Source organism: Oryctolagus cuniculus, chromosome 11, assembly GCF_964237555.1.
Source record: "Oryctolagus cuniculus chromosome 11, mOryCun1.1, whole genome shotgun sequence".
In the NCBI taxonomy this organism is placed as follows: Eukaryota; Metazoa; Chordata; class Mammalia; order Lagomorpha; family Leporidae; genus Oryctolagus; species Oryctolagus cuniculus.
The window spans coordinates 116,942,468-116,957,885 of NC_091442.1; the positions used below are offsets into that span (position 1 = coordinate 116,942,468).

Genomic DNA, 15,418 nt, shown 5'->3' on the forward strand with positions numbered 1-15,418 from the left:
GTCCCAGTTGCTCCTCTTCCAGTCCAGCTCTCTGCTGTGGCCCGGGAGTGCAGTGGAGGATGGCCCAAGTGCTTGGGCCCTGCACCCGCATGGGAGACCAGGAGGAAGCACCTGGCTCCTGGCTTCAGATCGGCACAGTAGCGGCCATTTAGGGGGTGAACCAACGGTAAAGGAAGACCTTTCTCTCTGTCTCTCTCTCTCTCATTGTCTAGCTTTGCCTGTCAAAAAAAAAAAAAAAAAAAAAAAAAAAAGTTCAGTAGGAGATAGAAACATCTCAGTCACAGTATACTAAGGACTGTGATAGGGAAAGCCCTGAATGCTAAAGAATCATGGGACAGACAACCTGGCTAGACAAGGGGTGCCAGGGAATACATGCTTCCCAGAGGAAGTAGTCTATTGTGCAGGCTTTCTGCGTGCCAGTGGGTAGTCATTAGAGAAGATAACTTTGCCCCCCTACAGTTTTTTAAATTTTATTTATTTTTTTGAAAGAGCTCCCATCCATGAATTCACTCCCCAAATGTCCGCAAGAGCTGAGGATGGGCCTGGACCAAAGCCAAGGGCCAGGAATATAATCCACATCTCCCTTGTGGGTGGCAGAAAAACAGTGATGAGTTACCACTGTCTCCCAGAATCTCTAGGCCAAACACCCACTCCCCCACCTAAAGTTTATGTAAAGATTTTTCAGAAGTGTATGTTTATGTACTTGGTAGTAGCTATCAAATACCTACTTTGTGCCAGGCACAATTTGAGTCACTGATGATAACAGTATTCAATAAAAAGTTACAGTTTTCATGGTGCTTACATTTTAATAAAATACAAATAATAGATAAAATATTTTCAGATAACTTGGAACAAATATTTGGTTAAGTTGCTGCTTTGGATGCCTGCATCCTGTATCATACTGTGTAGGTTCAAGGCATGGACCAACTCCCCATTCCAGCTTCCTGTTAATGAGTACCCTGGGAGACAGCAGGTGATGGCCCAAGTGGTTGGATCCCTGCCACCAATATAGGGGACTTAGATTGAGTTCTGGGCTCCTGGCTTTGATCTGGTTCAGCTCCAGCTGTTGTGAGCATTTGGGGAGTACTGTCTGTCTGCCTTTCAAATAAATAAAAATTGTTTTTAAACAAATTTAAGAAGATAAAATGTGATAAGTGTGATAGGCAAGAAAAAAATCGAGTAATATGAAGAGAGCAGAGCCACTTTAGATTGGCTTTTAAAAGGCTTCTGGGGGGTCAGCACTGTGGTGTAGTGGGTAAAGCCGCCACCTGCAGTGCAGGCATCCCATATGGGTGCTGGTTACAGTCCCAGCTGCTCCACTTCCAATCCAGCTCTCTGCTATGGCCATGAAAAGCAGTAGAAGATGGCCCAAGTGTTTGGACCCCTGCACCCACATGGGAGACCTGGAAGAAGCTCCTGGCTCCTGGCTTGGGATTGGCCCAGCCCCAGTTGTGACCATTTGGGGATTGAACCAGTGCATGGAAGACCTCTCTCTCTGCCTCTGCCTCCCTGTAACTCTGCCTTTTCAAATAAATTAAATAAATCTTTTTTTTTAAAGGCTTCTGGGACCAAATGGCAGTCAGCCACATAGTGATCTAATATGGTAGCTACTAGCCATGTTGATAGATATTTCAACAGATCGGTGCTACTGCAAATAAAACTAGTATTTTTTTCTTTTTAAGTACAGTGGTAAGCCATCAAGGGGGATATAAGAGTTTACTGATCTGATTTAATTTTTTTTTTTTTTTTTTTTTTTTGGACAGGCAGAGTGGACAGTGAGAGAGACAGACAGAGAGAAAGGTCTTCCTTTGCCGTTGGTTCACCCTCCAATGGCCGCTGCAGCCGGCGCGCTGCACTGATCCGATGGCAGGAGCCAGGTACCTATCCTGGTCTCCCATGGGGTGCAGGGCCCAAGCACTTGGGCCATCCTTCCCTGTACTCCCTGGACACAGCAGAGAGCTGGCCTGGAAGAGGGGCAACCGGGACAGAATCCGACGCCCCGACCGGGACTAGAACCCGGTGTTCCGGCACCGCAAGGCGGAGGATTAGCCTAGTGAGCTGCGGCTTAAATTTTAAGTGAATGAGTGGCTAGTATGTGAATAATGAGTTGTATGTGAGAAAATAGAATTAGCCTGTTTTATTTACCATTGTATTTATACATCTCTCAAATAATACTTTACTGAAATAAACTATAGTTTATGTTCCCAGATAGGGTTTCAAGATCATTTGCCAGATCTGAATGTTTCTGTTTGAATATGACTGAATAAATTCTCTCCAGTGTATGTGCTTCCATGTATTTGTGTGTGGCATACATGTGATTGTATTTGCCTGCCATTGAAGATAGTCATGCTAATAATATTGAACGTTGTTTGAGTTCACCCTGAGTCACACACTACCAAGTAATTTACACGCAGTGTCTCCTGGAATTGACAGCACTCCTGTAAAATAGTTTGTGTCCATAAGAAATGGAGGTTCTGAGACATAATTTGCCTAAGGCTACATGACCTGTTAGTGAAGATTGAGTTTGAGTCCGAATTCTGCCCTTTCCTTTTTACCATAAACATCTTGGACCAAACTTTATTTTAATTATTATTTTTTTAAAAGATTGATTTATTTGAAAGGCAGAATGACAGAGAAGAATGGTTCTATTTGCTGGTTCACTTCCCAAATGGCCACAACCTCCAGGCTGGACCATGTTGAAACCAGGAGCCAGGAACTCCATACAGGTGTGCCATGTGGGTCACAGGGATCCAAGTACTTGAATCATCATTTACTCCCTCCCAGGCATATTAGCAGGAAGATGGATAAGAAGCAGAGCAGGGCTGATGCCATGGCATAGTGGGCAAGGCCGCAGCTGCAGTGCTGGCATACTACTATATGGGCCCTGGTTTGAGTCCCAGCTGCTTCACTTCCAATCCAGCTCCCTGCTAGTGGCCTGGGAAAACACCAAAGGATGGCCCAAGTGCTCGGGCCCCTGTACCCCCATGGGAGAACCAGAAGAAGCTCCTGGCTCCTGGCTTCAGATTGGCCCAGCTCCGGCAGTCGCAACCCTTTGGGGAGTGAACCAGTGGGTGGAAGATCTCGTTCTCTCTCTGGTTCCCTCTCTCTGTAACTCTGCCTTTCAAATAACTAAATAAATCTTTAAAAAAAAAAAAAAAAAAAAAGCAGCAGAGCAGCCAGGACTCAAACCAAGCACTTCCATGTGGGATACCAACATGGCAAACGGTGACTTAGTCTGCTACTCCACAGTGCTAGCTCTGGACCAGGACTTAAGAGAGTTCAGACATTTCCCAAATAAATACTGAAAACCTATGAAACTGAGAAAAATTCAAGAATGAAAAATTCTGCTCGGTAGAATGCATTTGTTCAAGTGTGACACAGGCTGGCGCCGCGGCTCACTAGGCTAATCCTCCGCCTTGCGGCACCGGCACACCAGGTTCCAGTCCCAGTCGGGGCGCCGGTTCTGTCCCGGTTGCCCTCTTCCAGGCCAGCTCTCTGCTATGGCCAGGGAGTGCAGGGAAGGATGGCCCAAGTGCTTGGGCCCTGCACCCCATGGGAGACCAGGATAAGTATCTGGCTCCTGCCATCGGATCAGTGCGGTGCGCCGGCCGCAGCCCGCCGGCCTCGGCGGCCATTGGAGGGTGAACCAACGGCAAAGGAAGACCTTTCTCTCTGTCTCTCTCTCTCTCACTGTCCACTCTGCCTGTCCAAAAAAAAAAAAAAAGTGTGACACAAGGATCTGCTTCTGCAGTTACCCCCTCCCTTTGATCCTTGCCTCTTTCTCTGCTACCTTTTTTTTTTTTTGAGATTTACTAATTTATTTGAAAGTAAGAGTTACACAGAGAGAGAAGTGGCAGAGAGAGAGAGAGAGAGAGAGAGGTTTTCCATCCACTGGTTCACTTCCCAGTTGGCTTCAATGGCCAGAGCTGCGCCAATCCAAAACCAGGAGCTAGGAGCTTCTTCCGGGTCTCCCACGCAAGTGCAGGAACCCAAGGACTTGGGTCATCTTCTACTGCTTTTCCAGGCCATAGCACAGAGCTGGATTGGAAGTGAACTAGCCGAGTCTCGAGCCGGCGCCCATATGGGATGCCAGTGCTTCAGGCCAGGGCATTAACCCGCTATGCCACAGCGCCCAGCCCCATCTGTGCTCCCTTCTCAACAAAACTTAAAATTGTTGTCTTGGTGTCTGAACTTTGACATCCCATTCTCTCTGTGGCACACCCCAGTCTGGCTTCTGTCTTCTATGTTCTGCTAAAATTGTCATTTGGGTCTCCAGTGATTTTCATGTTATTATTTTGAGACACTTTCCATAGTTTGAGCCTGTCCTTCTTAAATAACTTTTTCTAAATATCACATTCTTCTTTTTCCTGTGTTTGTCACGCTTAGTCTCCCTAAGGAGACTTAAGTCATAACCAGTCCCGTAGCTTTGATTTTACCGTCTCTGTGCCTGTGACACTAATAAAGCCTGTCACTCTCCCCCCTTGAACTTAAGACTGACTGTTTGGCCTCTTCATTGTAATAAGTATCTGAAACTTTCCTCTTTTATTTAACAGCACAACCCTTGGACCCGCTTGTTTGAACCAAAAATTGTACTTCATTCCTGTGTTTTCTTTGCTCCCTGCATCCAGTCATAAGCCAGACTCGTTGACTTTTTACCTTCAAAATATAGAATAAAGACAACTAACAAATCGTCCCTGCTTTCTGAAGGTTTCTAATAGACTGTCAAGCTAATTAGCCATTATGTGCGGTACAGTAAGGATTAAAATAGAAACAAGCATAGGCACATTGAGGAGAAACATGCGCATTAGGAGCAGTGCGTGCGGCGTCCAAGAGGTGGCTTCCTGCGCAAGTGATGTTTGAGCTGAGACTTTAGAGATGTGACCACAGAAGCTGGCAAAGTCCATTTTAGAGCAAGAAAAAACTATTTTTGAAGACAGATGCTGTTACGATACAGAATGACTGGTGTTCTTCAAGAGATTGAGTGTGGCTGCATTGTTGTTTAAGATTTATGCCAGACTAGAGAGCGGGGTCAAGATCATGAATGGTTAACCTCAAGAGTTTGAAGCTTATAGCATTAATGTGGATAATTTGAAAGTTAGGACAGATCTTGAAGAAACTTCTGAAGAATTTGAAGCAAAAGACTACAATACAAGTGGTCTCTTTGGAAATAGCTTACCACAAAGAGGATGAATTAAAAAAGAAAGACAAGATTCAAGACAAGCAGAGCAGTTAGGAGCATAGTGTAGCAATTCAGCGAATTGAGGAGGCCTAAACTAAGGAAATGGTGTTGAGAATGAATTGGCCATTTGAGAAGTGGGACTCGATACACCGGCTTTGCTAGTAGTAATATGACCGTGGGCAAAAGATCCTGTTCTCTTGAATGTAAGTTAAAAGCTATTGAGACTTGATTTGTTAGTTTACTGAGAATAAACTCAATTTATATCTTATGTGAGAGTGTTACTTGTTTTAATTTGTTAGGGTTAACCTTCCTCTGCTTGTGAGTGTCCAAATCACAAACATTGAACATGCTAGTGTTCTTTCATCTGAGCATTAAAAAAAGCGAATTGGTTAACTTTATTAAAAGTATGTATTTATTTATTTGAAAGTCAGAATTACACACAGAGAGGAGAGACACAGAGAGAGAGAGAGAGAGAGAGGTCTTCCATCTGCTGGTTCACTCCCCAGTTGGCCCCAAGGGCTGGAGCTGCACAGGTCTGAATCCAGGAGCCAGGACCTTCCTCCAGGTCTCCCATGCAGGTGCAGGGCCCAAGCACTTGGGCCATCTTCCACTGCTTTCCCAGGACACAGCAGAAAGCTGGATCGGAGTGGAGCATCCAGGATGCAAACTAGCCCCCATATGGGATGCCGGCACTGCAGGCAGCGGCTTAACCATTATGCCACAACCCCGACCCCAACTTTTTTTTAATATTCTGTTATTTTACTGCTGAAGTGGGAGTGTAGACAGTGAAGTCTAGTGGTTATAGGCTCTGGAAATAGACTGCTGCTTGAATCCTTGTTCTATTTTATGTTTCATCTTAAGTCTTAAATTACTTAGCCTTTCTGAGTGTCTTTTTCTCATCTTTAAATGTGGAGTACTGTGATAATATCCCTCTCAAACATAGAATGCTACTATTTGTTTTAAAAGGGAGCTATCAGTGAATAGATTAGTTTTATGTGGATAAAATAAGTGTAACAGAAAAATGATAATCTTCATTGCCTCAAGAAAGGGTAACAGGGTAGCTTGCAGACAGGTATGGAAAGAAGGCTTTTTCCTGCGAATCCATCCTATATCTTGAGTTTTGATCCGTGTAAATATGTCACTAATCCCAAAATTGATTTAAAATAATACAGCTACAAAGATTCAATAAGTTAATACATACATTACTTCCTGGAACATGATGAAAAACTGAACAGCTGTTTGCTACCATGATCATTATTTTGCTGACCAACAGTGGTTTGAAAGGACTGAATATACTACACTTCTACTGTTTGTTTTAGTAAGGAAAAATGTAGCTCTATCCTGTATTATGAGAACTCCCATAGGATAAGAGATTGTTTACTGCTGAATAAGCCTGAGGCAACTCTGCGAAACTTTTAATAATACTCCTTTTCTTCACGCTATTCCATTTCATATGCGCTCACTATCCTCTCTTCCCCGTGCCCTCTCTTCCTTGAAGAAACATATTTGTTAAGGGTCAAGCAACAAATGTGCTATTCTTTGGGGAAGGTTGTTTCTGTAGGTGCTTGCAAGTAAGAGTATAGGAAGTCTCTTCTTTGAGGGGGCTCGGGGTTGGTCTCAGGATCTGTTTATACTCTGAAGGCTTGTGTAAGAGGGAGATGTTTGACCCAGCAGTTAAGACACAGGGTAGGATGTCTGCATCCCACATCAGATTGCTGGATTGGACTCAGGGCTGGCTCATGCTTCCAGCTTTCTGCCAAGGCAGAACCTGGAAGGCAGTGGCGATACCTCAAGTAGTTGGGTTCCTGCCACCTATGTGGGAGACCTGGATTGAGTTTCTGGCTCCCACCTTTGGCCCTGACCCAGTCCCTCCTCTTGTGGGCATTTTGGGAGTGATCTGGTGGGTGGGAGCACTCTGAATCTCTCTCTCTGCTGCTTTACGTAGTTAATTAGTTGAAATTATTGAGGATCCTCTCCCTTGCTCCGCATCCCCCAACTGGAGTTGATCTCAGTATAGGGACACAGACTTGTTCAGTGTGTCTGAAACTGCAAGGCGTAATCTTAGTAGGTTATTGTGTTGCTATTAGCCTAACTCTTCACAACTGGATTGGTTCTCTTGAAGCTGCCAAAACAAATGATCACTAATTTGGCAGCTTAAAGCAATAGAAGTCGTTTTGTCGCAGTTCTGGAGGCCAGAAGTCCAAAGTCAGTGTATCAGCAGAGCTGCACACCTGCAACAACTGTGGAGGACGATCTGTGCTTTCCCGTTTGCGGCTTCCAGTGGCTGTAGGTGCTTGTTGGTTTATCTGCATCACTGTTGCCCCTGCCTCTGTGGTCATGTTGTGTCTTCCCCTTCTGTCTCAAATCTCTCTCTTGTAAAGGGACACTTACTAGATTTAGAGCCGACTCAGATAATCGTCTCCTTTGAAGATCCTTAATCACTGTTCTTCCAATAAAAGTGACAGTCACAGATTCTGGAGATTGGCACATGGGCATACCTTCTTGAGGCCACCTTTCAAGCCATTACAGTAATGAAATTATTTGGAGACATTGAAAAAAAGCTTTTTAAAATGGAATAGGGCTAGGCCGGCGCCGCGGCTCAATAGGCTAATCCTCCACCTGCGGCGCCAGCACACCGGGTTCTAGTCGGTCGGGGCACTGGATTCTGTCCCAGTTGCCCCTCTTCCAGGCCAGCTCTCTGCTATGGCCCAGGAGTGCAGTGGAGGATGGCCCAAGTGCTTGGGCCCTGCACCCCATGGGAGACCAGGATAAGTACCTGGCTCCTGGCTTCGGATCAGCAAGGTGCGCCGGCTGCAGCGGACCGGCCACAGTGGCCATTGGAGGGTGAACCAACGGCAAAAGGAAGACCTTTCTCTCTGTCTCTCTCTCTCTCTCACTGTCCACTCTGCCTGTAAAAAAAAAAAAAAAAAAAAAGGAATAGGGCTGGCACTGTGGCGTAGCGGGTAAAGCCGCCGCTTGCAATGCCAGCATCCCACATGGGTGCTGGTTTGAGTTCTGGCTGCTCCACTTCCAATCCAGCTCTCTGCTATGGCCTGGGAAAGCAGTGGAAGATGGTCCAAGTCCTTGGGCCCCTGTACCCAAATGGGAGACCTGGAGGAGGCTCCTGGCTTCAGATTGTCACAGCTCCAGCCATTGGGGCCAACTGGGGAGTGAACCAGCAGATGGAAGACCTCTCTCTCTCTCTCTCTCTCTCTCTCTCTGATTCTCCTTCTCTTTCTTGTGTAATTCCGACTTTCAAATAAATAAGTGAATCTTTTTTAAAGATTTATTTATTTGAAAGTCACAGCCACTGTCCCCAATAAATAAATCTTTTTTAAAAATGGGATAGGACAGAAAAAGAAGTGAAGAGTAGTATTTAGTGGCATTTTTACATATTATGAATGTGTGTATGTTTTTGAGTGTGTGTGTGTGTGTGTGTGTGTGTTTAAGAATTATTTTTAAGGTAAAATGATAGAGAAGGAAAGGGACATAAAGAGATCTTCCGTCTGCTGGTTCACTCCCTAAATGGCCACAACAGCCAGGGCTAGGCCAGGCTGAAGGCAGGAGTCTGGAACTGCGTCCAGATTTCCCTTATGAGTAGCAGGGGCCCAAGCACTTGGGCCATCTTCCACTCTTTCTCAGGCCATTAGCTGGGAGCTGGATCAGAAATGGAGCAGTCAGGACTCAAACCAGCACTCTGATACGAGATGCCAGCATCACAGGCACTGGTCCCACGTTAGTTTATTATTTAAAATATATTTCTTACTGTGGATCTTTGGCAAAGAAGCTTGAAAGTCACTCCCTAATACAACTACTTTTTTTCATAAATAGGTACAAAGGAATGATTAAAATGCCAAGATCACATAGATAGTAGAACTAAGCTAAGGTCGGGGCACCGGATTCTGTCCCGGTTGCCCCTCTTCCAGGCCAGCTCTCTGCTGTGGCCAGGGAGTGCAGTGGAGGATAGCCCAAATGCTTGGGGCCTGCACCCCACGGGAGACCAGGATAAGCACCTGGCTCCTGCCTTCGGAGCAGCGTGGTGCGCCGGCCATTGGAGGGTGAACCAACAGCAGAGGAAGACCTTTCTCTTTCTCTCTCTCGCTGTCCACTCTGCCTGTCAAAAAAAAAAAAAAAAAAAAAAAAAGAACTAAGCTAAAACAAACACTTTCTATACTATCACGTGCTGCTTTTAACTCATAGATATAGATTTCCTATCAGAGTATACACTGCCTTCATTTTTCACTGTAGTTACATTGTCTTTTTTTTAACCTTTTATTACAGAAAATTTCAAACATACACATGAGCAAATGGAGTAGTATAATGAACTCCCAATAACCCATCACTCAGCTTTAAGAATTAGCAGCTCTAGGGCAGACATTGAACCTAATGCTTAAGACACCCATATCGCTTACCACATCACCTAGGTTCACTTTCTGCCTCCAGTCCCCGATTCCAGCTTCCCACAGCGCAGACCCTAGGAAACAGCAGTTGTGACTCAGGATGTTGGATTCCTGCTGCCCATCTAGGGGACCTGGATTGAGTTCCAGCTCCTGATTTCACTGCTAGCTGGGGACCATTGTGGGAGTAAACTAGCAGATGAGAGTTCCCTATGTCTTTCTTGTCTGTCTGCTTCTCAAATAAATAAATAAAAAATTGTCAGCTCTTGGGCCGGCGCTGTGGCGCAGCGGGTTAATGCCCTGGCCTGAAGTGTTGGCATCCCATATGGGCGCCGGTTCGAGACCCGGCTGCTCCACTTCCAATCCAGCTCTCTACTATGGCCTAGGAAAGCAGTGGAAGATGGCCCAAGTCCATGGGCCCCTGTACCCGCATGGAATACCCGGAAGAAGCTCTTGGCTCCTGGCTTCAGATTGGCGCAGCTCTGGCCATTGCAGCCAACTGGGGAGTGAACCATTGGATGGAAGACCTCTCTCTCTCTCTCTCTCTCTCTGCCTCTCCTCTCTGTGTAACTCTGACTTTCAAGTAAAATAAATAAATCTTAAAAAAAAAAAAATTAGCTCTGCAACCAGTCTCACATTATCCAAGCCTTCGTTCATCTCTTCCTCAATTCACCCTATCCCTGTATTACTTTTTTTTTTTTTTTTTTTTTGACAGGCAGAGTGGACAATGAGAGAGAGAGACAGAGAGAAAGGTCTTCCTTTGCCGTTGGTTCACCCTACAATGGCCGCCGCGGCCGGCGTGCTGCGGCCGGCGCACCGCGCTGATCCGATGGCAGGAGCCAGGAGCCAGGTGCTTTTCCTGGTCTCCCATGGGGTGCAGGGCCCAAGCACTTGGGCCATCCTCCACTGCACTCCCGGGCCACAGCAGAGGGCTGGCCTGGAAGAGGGCAACCGGGACAGAATCCGGCGCCCCGACCGGGACTAGAACCCGGTGTGCCGGCAACGCTAGGCGGAGGATTAGCCTAGTGAGCCGCGGCGCCGGCCCCCTGTATTACTTTTAAATAAATCCCAGATCACATCATTTATTTTATAAATGTTTCAGTTTATGTCTCTAGAAGATAACATAACCACAGCACCATTGTCACACCTGTGAAAAAAAACTGCTTCCAGGAGCTGGCATGGCACAGCTGGTTAAGCTGCCTGCTGCAATGCCGGCATCACATATGAGTGCCAGTTCCAGTCCTGGCTACTCCTCCACTTTTTTTTTTTTTTTAAGATTTATTTATTTGAAAGGTAAGGCTGACATAAAGATGGAGAAACAGAGAGAGAGATTTTCCATCTGCTGGTTCACTCCCCAAATGGCTGCAATGTCTGCAGTTGGGCCAGTCTGAAGCCAGGAGCCAGGAGCTTCTTCTTTGTCTCCCATGTGAGTGCAGGGGCCCAAACAATTGGAACATCTTCTGCTCTTCTCCCAAGTGCATTGGAAAGGAGCTGGATTGGAAGTGGAGCAACCACGTCTCAAACTGGATGTCAGCACCGCAAGTGGCTGCCCAAAATGCTACCCCACAGCATTGGTCCCACTGCTCCTTCCAGTGTGCCTGGGAAGGCAGTGGAAGTATTTGGGATGCCGCCACCCACATGGGAGACCCAAGTGAAGTTTCAGGCCCCTGGGTTTGACCTAGCCCAGCCCTGGCTGTTGTGGCCATTTGGAGAGTGAATCAGCACTTGTAATATCTGTCTCTGTCTCTCCCTCTCTCTCTCTCTTTTTTTTAATTTAAAAAAATTTTTTTATTTTATTTATTTGAGACGTAGAGTTATAGACAGTGAGAGAGAGACAGAGAAAGGTCTTCCTTCCGTTGGTTCACTCCCCAAGTGGCCGCTACTGTCTGCGCTGCGTCGATCCGAAGCCAGGAGCCAGGTGCTTCTTCCTGGTCTCCCATGCAGGTGCAGGGGCCCAAGCACTTGGGCCATCCTCCACTGCCCTCCTGGGCCACAGCAGAGAGCTATACTGGAAGAGGAGCGAATGGGACTAGAATCCGGTGCCCATATGGGATGCCGGCGCTGCAGGTGGAGGATTAACCAAGTGAGCCACAGCACCAGCCCCTCTCCCTCTGTGTGATTCTGCCTTTCAAATAAATACATAATTTAAAAAAAATACTGCATTTCGGGGCCAGAATGTGGTGCAGTGGGTTAAAGCCCCAGCCTGCAGTGCCAGCGTCCCATATGGGCACCCATTTGAGTCCTAGCTGCTCCACTTACCTTACCTCTGCTATGGCCTGAGGAAGCAGTAAAAGATGGCCCAGCTCCTGGGTCCTGGCTTCAGATTAGCTCAGCTCTGGCCTTTGACATCACTTGTGGAGTGGACTAGAGGATGGAAGACCTCTCCCTCTGTCCAGCTCTGCCTCTCTCTGTAACTCTATGTTTCAAATAAATAAAATAAATCTTAAAAAAAAAAAAAAAGACTGCGGCCGGCGCCGCAGCTCACTAGGCTAATCCTCCGCCTAGCGGCGCCGGCACACCGGGTTCTAGTCCCGGTCGGGGCGCCAGATTCTGTCCCGGTTGCCCCTCTTCCAGGCCAGCTCTCTGCTGTGGCCCGGGAGTGCAGTGGAGGATGGCCCAAGTGCTTGGGCCCTGCACCCCATGGGAGACCAGGATAAGCACCTGGCTCCTGGCTCCTGCCATCAGATCAGCGCGGTGCGCCGGCCACGGCGGCCATTGGATGGTGAACCAACGGCAAAGGAAGACCTTTCTCTCTGTCTCTCTCTCTCACTATCCACTCTGCCTGTCCAAAAAAAAAAAAGACTGCTTTCATAGTAACGTCAAATATGGTATTGCAATTCAAAATTTCAATTATCTCATAAATGTAGTAAGAGTGGCTGTTGTGTGATGTGTTGCTTGAATCAGGAGCCGTATAAGAGCTATGTATTGTGATCGAGTATGTCTTGTAAGGTTTTCTTAATCTGTAGGTTCCACTTCCTCCTCGTATTCCTTTCAACTGCCTGGCCCAGGCCCAGCCCTCTCTGTTGTGTGGGCATTTGGGAAGTGAACCAGTGAATAATCTTCTGTCTTTCAAATAAAATTATAGATAAAAATTTAAATAGATGTTTGTTATCTTTTCCTGCATTTTAAGATACAGCCTCCAGCTACCTTTGTGAAACCCTTCCTGAATCCTCCCTTGCCTTTGTTGGTTCCCTTCCTCTGTTATAGTTCTTTCTTTGTCCCTTTGCTGTGTGTGTGTGTGTGTGTGTGTGTGAATATGTAAAATGAAGATGGATAGCAGGCTGAAGTCTAGGGTACAGTTGGTCTCATTCTGTTTTCCTGTAACCCAGCACAGGCTTTGGCACAAAGGAGCAGTCATCTGTATATATATTAAAGGACAGAAGAAACAAATACTGGTTTTCATTTCTCTAAAGCATCCAAACTGGAGATAGATAAATGCAGTGTGCCATGAAGACTTGGTAGAGCATTGCTCCATTTCTTCCTCTTCGTCTTTCCTCAGGTTGTGTGTCATGTTCACAGCGGAGGTACTCCCTCCAGCCTGTCCCAGAGAGGAGGATCCCAAACCGGTACTTGGGCCAGCCCAGCCCCTTGACACATCCACACCTTCTCAGACCAGGTAAGGCCTTTCACTAGCACGGCTGTCTCTCCATTTAGGTGCTGTGTTTAGAACAATGCTCATCAATAGGATTTTTTGCAGAAATGGAAATGCTTTAGATCTGTGCTAGTAAGGTAGCCACATGTAACTGTTGTACACTTAATCATGTTGCTGGTGCAACCAATAGAATTCTTAATTAAATAGATTTTTTTTATTTAATTAAGCTTAAACTTAGGGTGGGCATTGTGCCACAGTGGATGAAACCACTGCCTAGGATGTCTGCTTCCTGTATCAAAAAGGGCCTGGGATTGAGTCCTGCCTCCACTTGCAATCCAGCTTTCTGCTGATATGTACCTGGGAAATGACAGGTAATGGCTTAAGTGCTTGGATCTTTACTGTCTACACAGGAGACCCAGATAGAGTTCCTAGCTCCTGGCTTCAGCCTGGCCAGGACCTAGCTGTTGCCACCGTTTGGGGAATGAACCAGTGGATGGAAGATACCTCTCTCTCATTCTGTCGCTGTCGCTGTATCTGCCTCTCTCTGTGGCCTTGCTTTTCAAATGAATAAGATAATTATGTTCTAAAGATTTATTTATTGAGGCTGGCACTGTTAACGCCCTGGCCTGAAGCACCAGCATCCCATTTGGGCACCGGTTCGAGGCCCGGCTGCTCCACTTCCAATCCAGCTCTCTGCTTTGGCCTGGGAAGGCAGTGGAGGATGGCCCAGGTTCTTGGGCCCCTGCACCCACGTGGGAGACCTGGAAGAAGCTCCCGGCTCCTGGCTTTGGATCAGTGCAGCTCCGACCATTGCAGCCAATTGGGGAGTGAACCAGTGGGTGGAAGACCTCTCTCTCTCTCTCTGCCTCTCCTCTCTCTGTAACTCTGCCTTTCAAATAAATAAATAAATAAATCTTTAAAAAAAGTTATTTATTTATTTGAAAGGCAGAGTTACAGAAAGGGAGAAAGAGGTCTTCTATCCACTGATTCACTTCCCAAATGGCCTGGATGGCTGGAGCTGGGCCACGTTGAAGCTAGGAGCCACGAGCTTTTCCCAGGTGTTCTATGTGGGTACAGGGGCCCGAGAGCTTAGGCCATCTTCCACTGCTTTTCCAGACACTTAGCAGGGAACTGGATTGGAAGTGTTGCAGCTGGGTCTTGAACTGGCACCCATATTGGATGTCAACACTGTAGGCAGTGGCTTAACCTGCTACACCACAGTGGTGGCCCCAAGATAAATCTTTAATAAAATAAACAGGTGACTACTGGTACTGTATTGACAACACCAGTCTAAACCAATACAATAAACCTTATAACTTAGAAGAACTGCTGATATTTATAAAGAAAAGTTGTATTGCTTTCTAAGTTTCTTTTTTCGAATTTTTATTTATTTCATTTTATATGAGAGGCAGAGAGAAACAGACAGCAATCTTCCATCAGTTCATTTACTCCCCAAACGCCTACAACAGCTGGAACTGGACCAGGCCAAAGTCAAGAACCAGGAATTCAGTCCAGGTCTCCCATGTGGGTGGTCAAGATTCAGATGCTTGAACCATCTTGACCACTTCCCAGGATGCACGTTTATCGGGAGCTGGATCAGAAGCTGAGTATCTGGGACTCGAGCCTGTACTCCAGCATGAGATGAGGGCATCCTGAGCAGTGACCCCCCCCCCCCGCCCCGCCCCGCCCCCACAAGTCATAGTTTCTAGAACTGCGTTCTAACTCTTGGTTCTGTGTGAGCTACTGCATTAAAAGTATTTTAGGAAATGTGTTTTCTTGAAAATGCAAAATGCTCATTTCAGAATTTTATTTATCAAAAAGTTTCTATGTAGATTAAGCAATATTTCCATATTTGTCACTGTTTTGAGAGGTAGTATCTTGTTTAATAAACATAATGCAGAAAACAGAGAGATTTATTGCGCTAATTTTTTTCTGCTGTAAGATTTCAGTATTGATGCTATTTAAAGATACGTCATCTCTCTTACTCAAACTAAGAATTAAGTGTTTTTATTTTTGTTTTTAAAGGCAGTTAAGGAGCAAGCTGTGGTAAATGAATATCATTGCAGAGAGGTGGGGAGGTGGGCTAAAACCAAAGGCTTTGTAGGAAAGCAGTCAGGTTGTCAAGGAATATGGATTGTTCCCTCTGCATGGGAGGGATTTCTGTGTATTGACTATGTAAGCGTGTATTTTAATGGGGTATGTGAATTGCCCTTAGAAATGCATTGCTCTTTCACTGTCTGCACCCGGCGA

General features: G+C 46.1%; 1 protein-coding gene across 10 annotated transcripts in view; it reads left to right on the forward strand.

The window, feature by feature from the left end:
- Nucleotides 1-15,418, forward strand: part of XPNPEP3 (X-prolyl aminopeptidase 3) — an 81,935-nt gene that overhangs the window by 9,794 nt on the left and 56,723 nt on the right. For 8 of the 10 annotated variants that reach the window (XR_007914733.2, XR_011380293.1, XR_001795781.3 and 5 more), the window contains one exon: nt 13,076-13,192. Coding sequence is in view for 6 of the 10 variants with exons in the window: in XM_008275180.4 (XP_008273402.3) it covers nt 13,076-13,192 (117 nt within the window). In the remaining 4 variants the exon portion in view is untranslated. Of the gene's footprint in view, nt 1-4,553; nt 5,383-13,075; nt 13,193-15,418 lie in introns of all 10 variants that reach the window. The other 2 variants (XM_051834051.2, XM_051834049.2) reach the window with 1 other exon arrangement.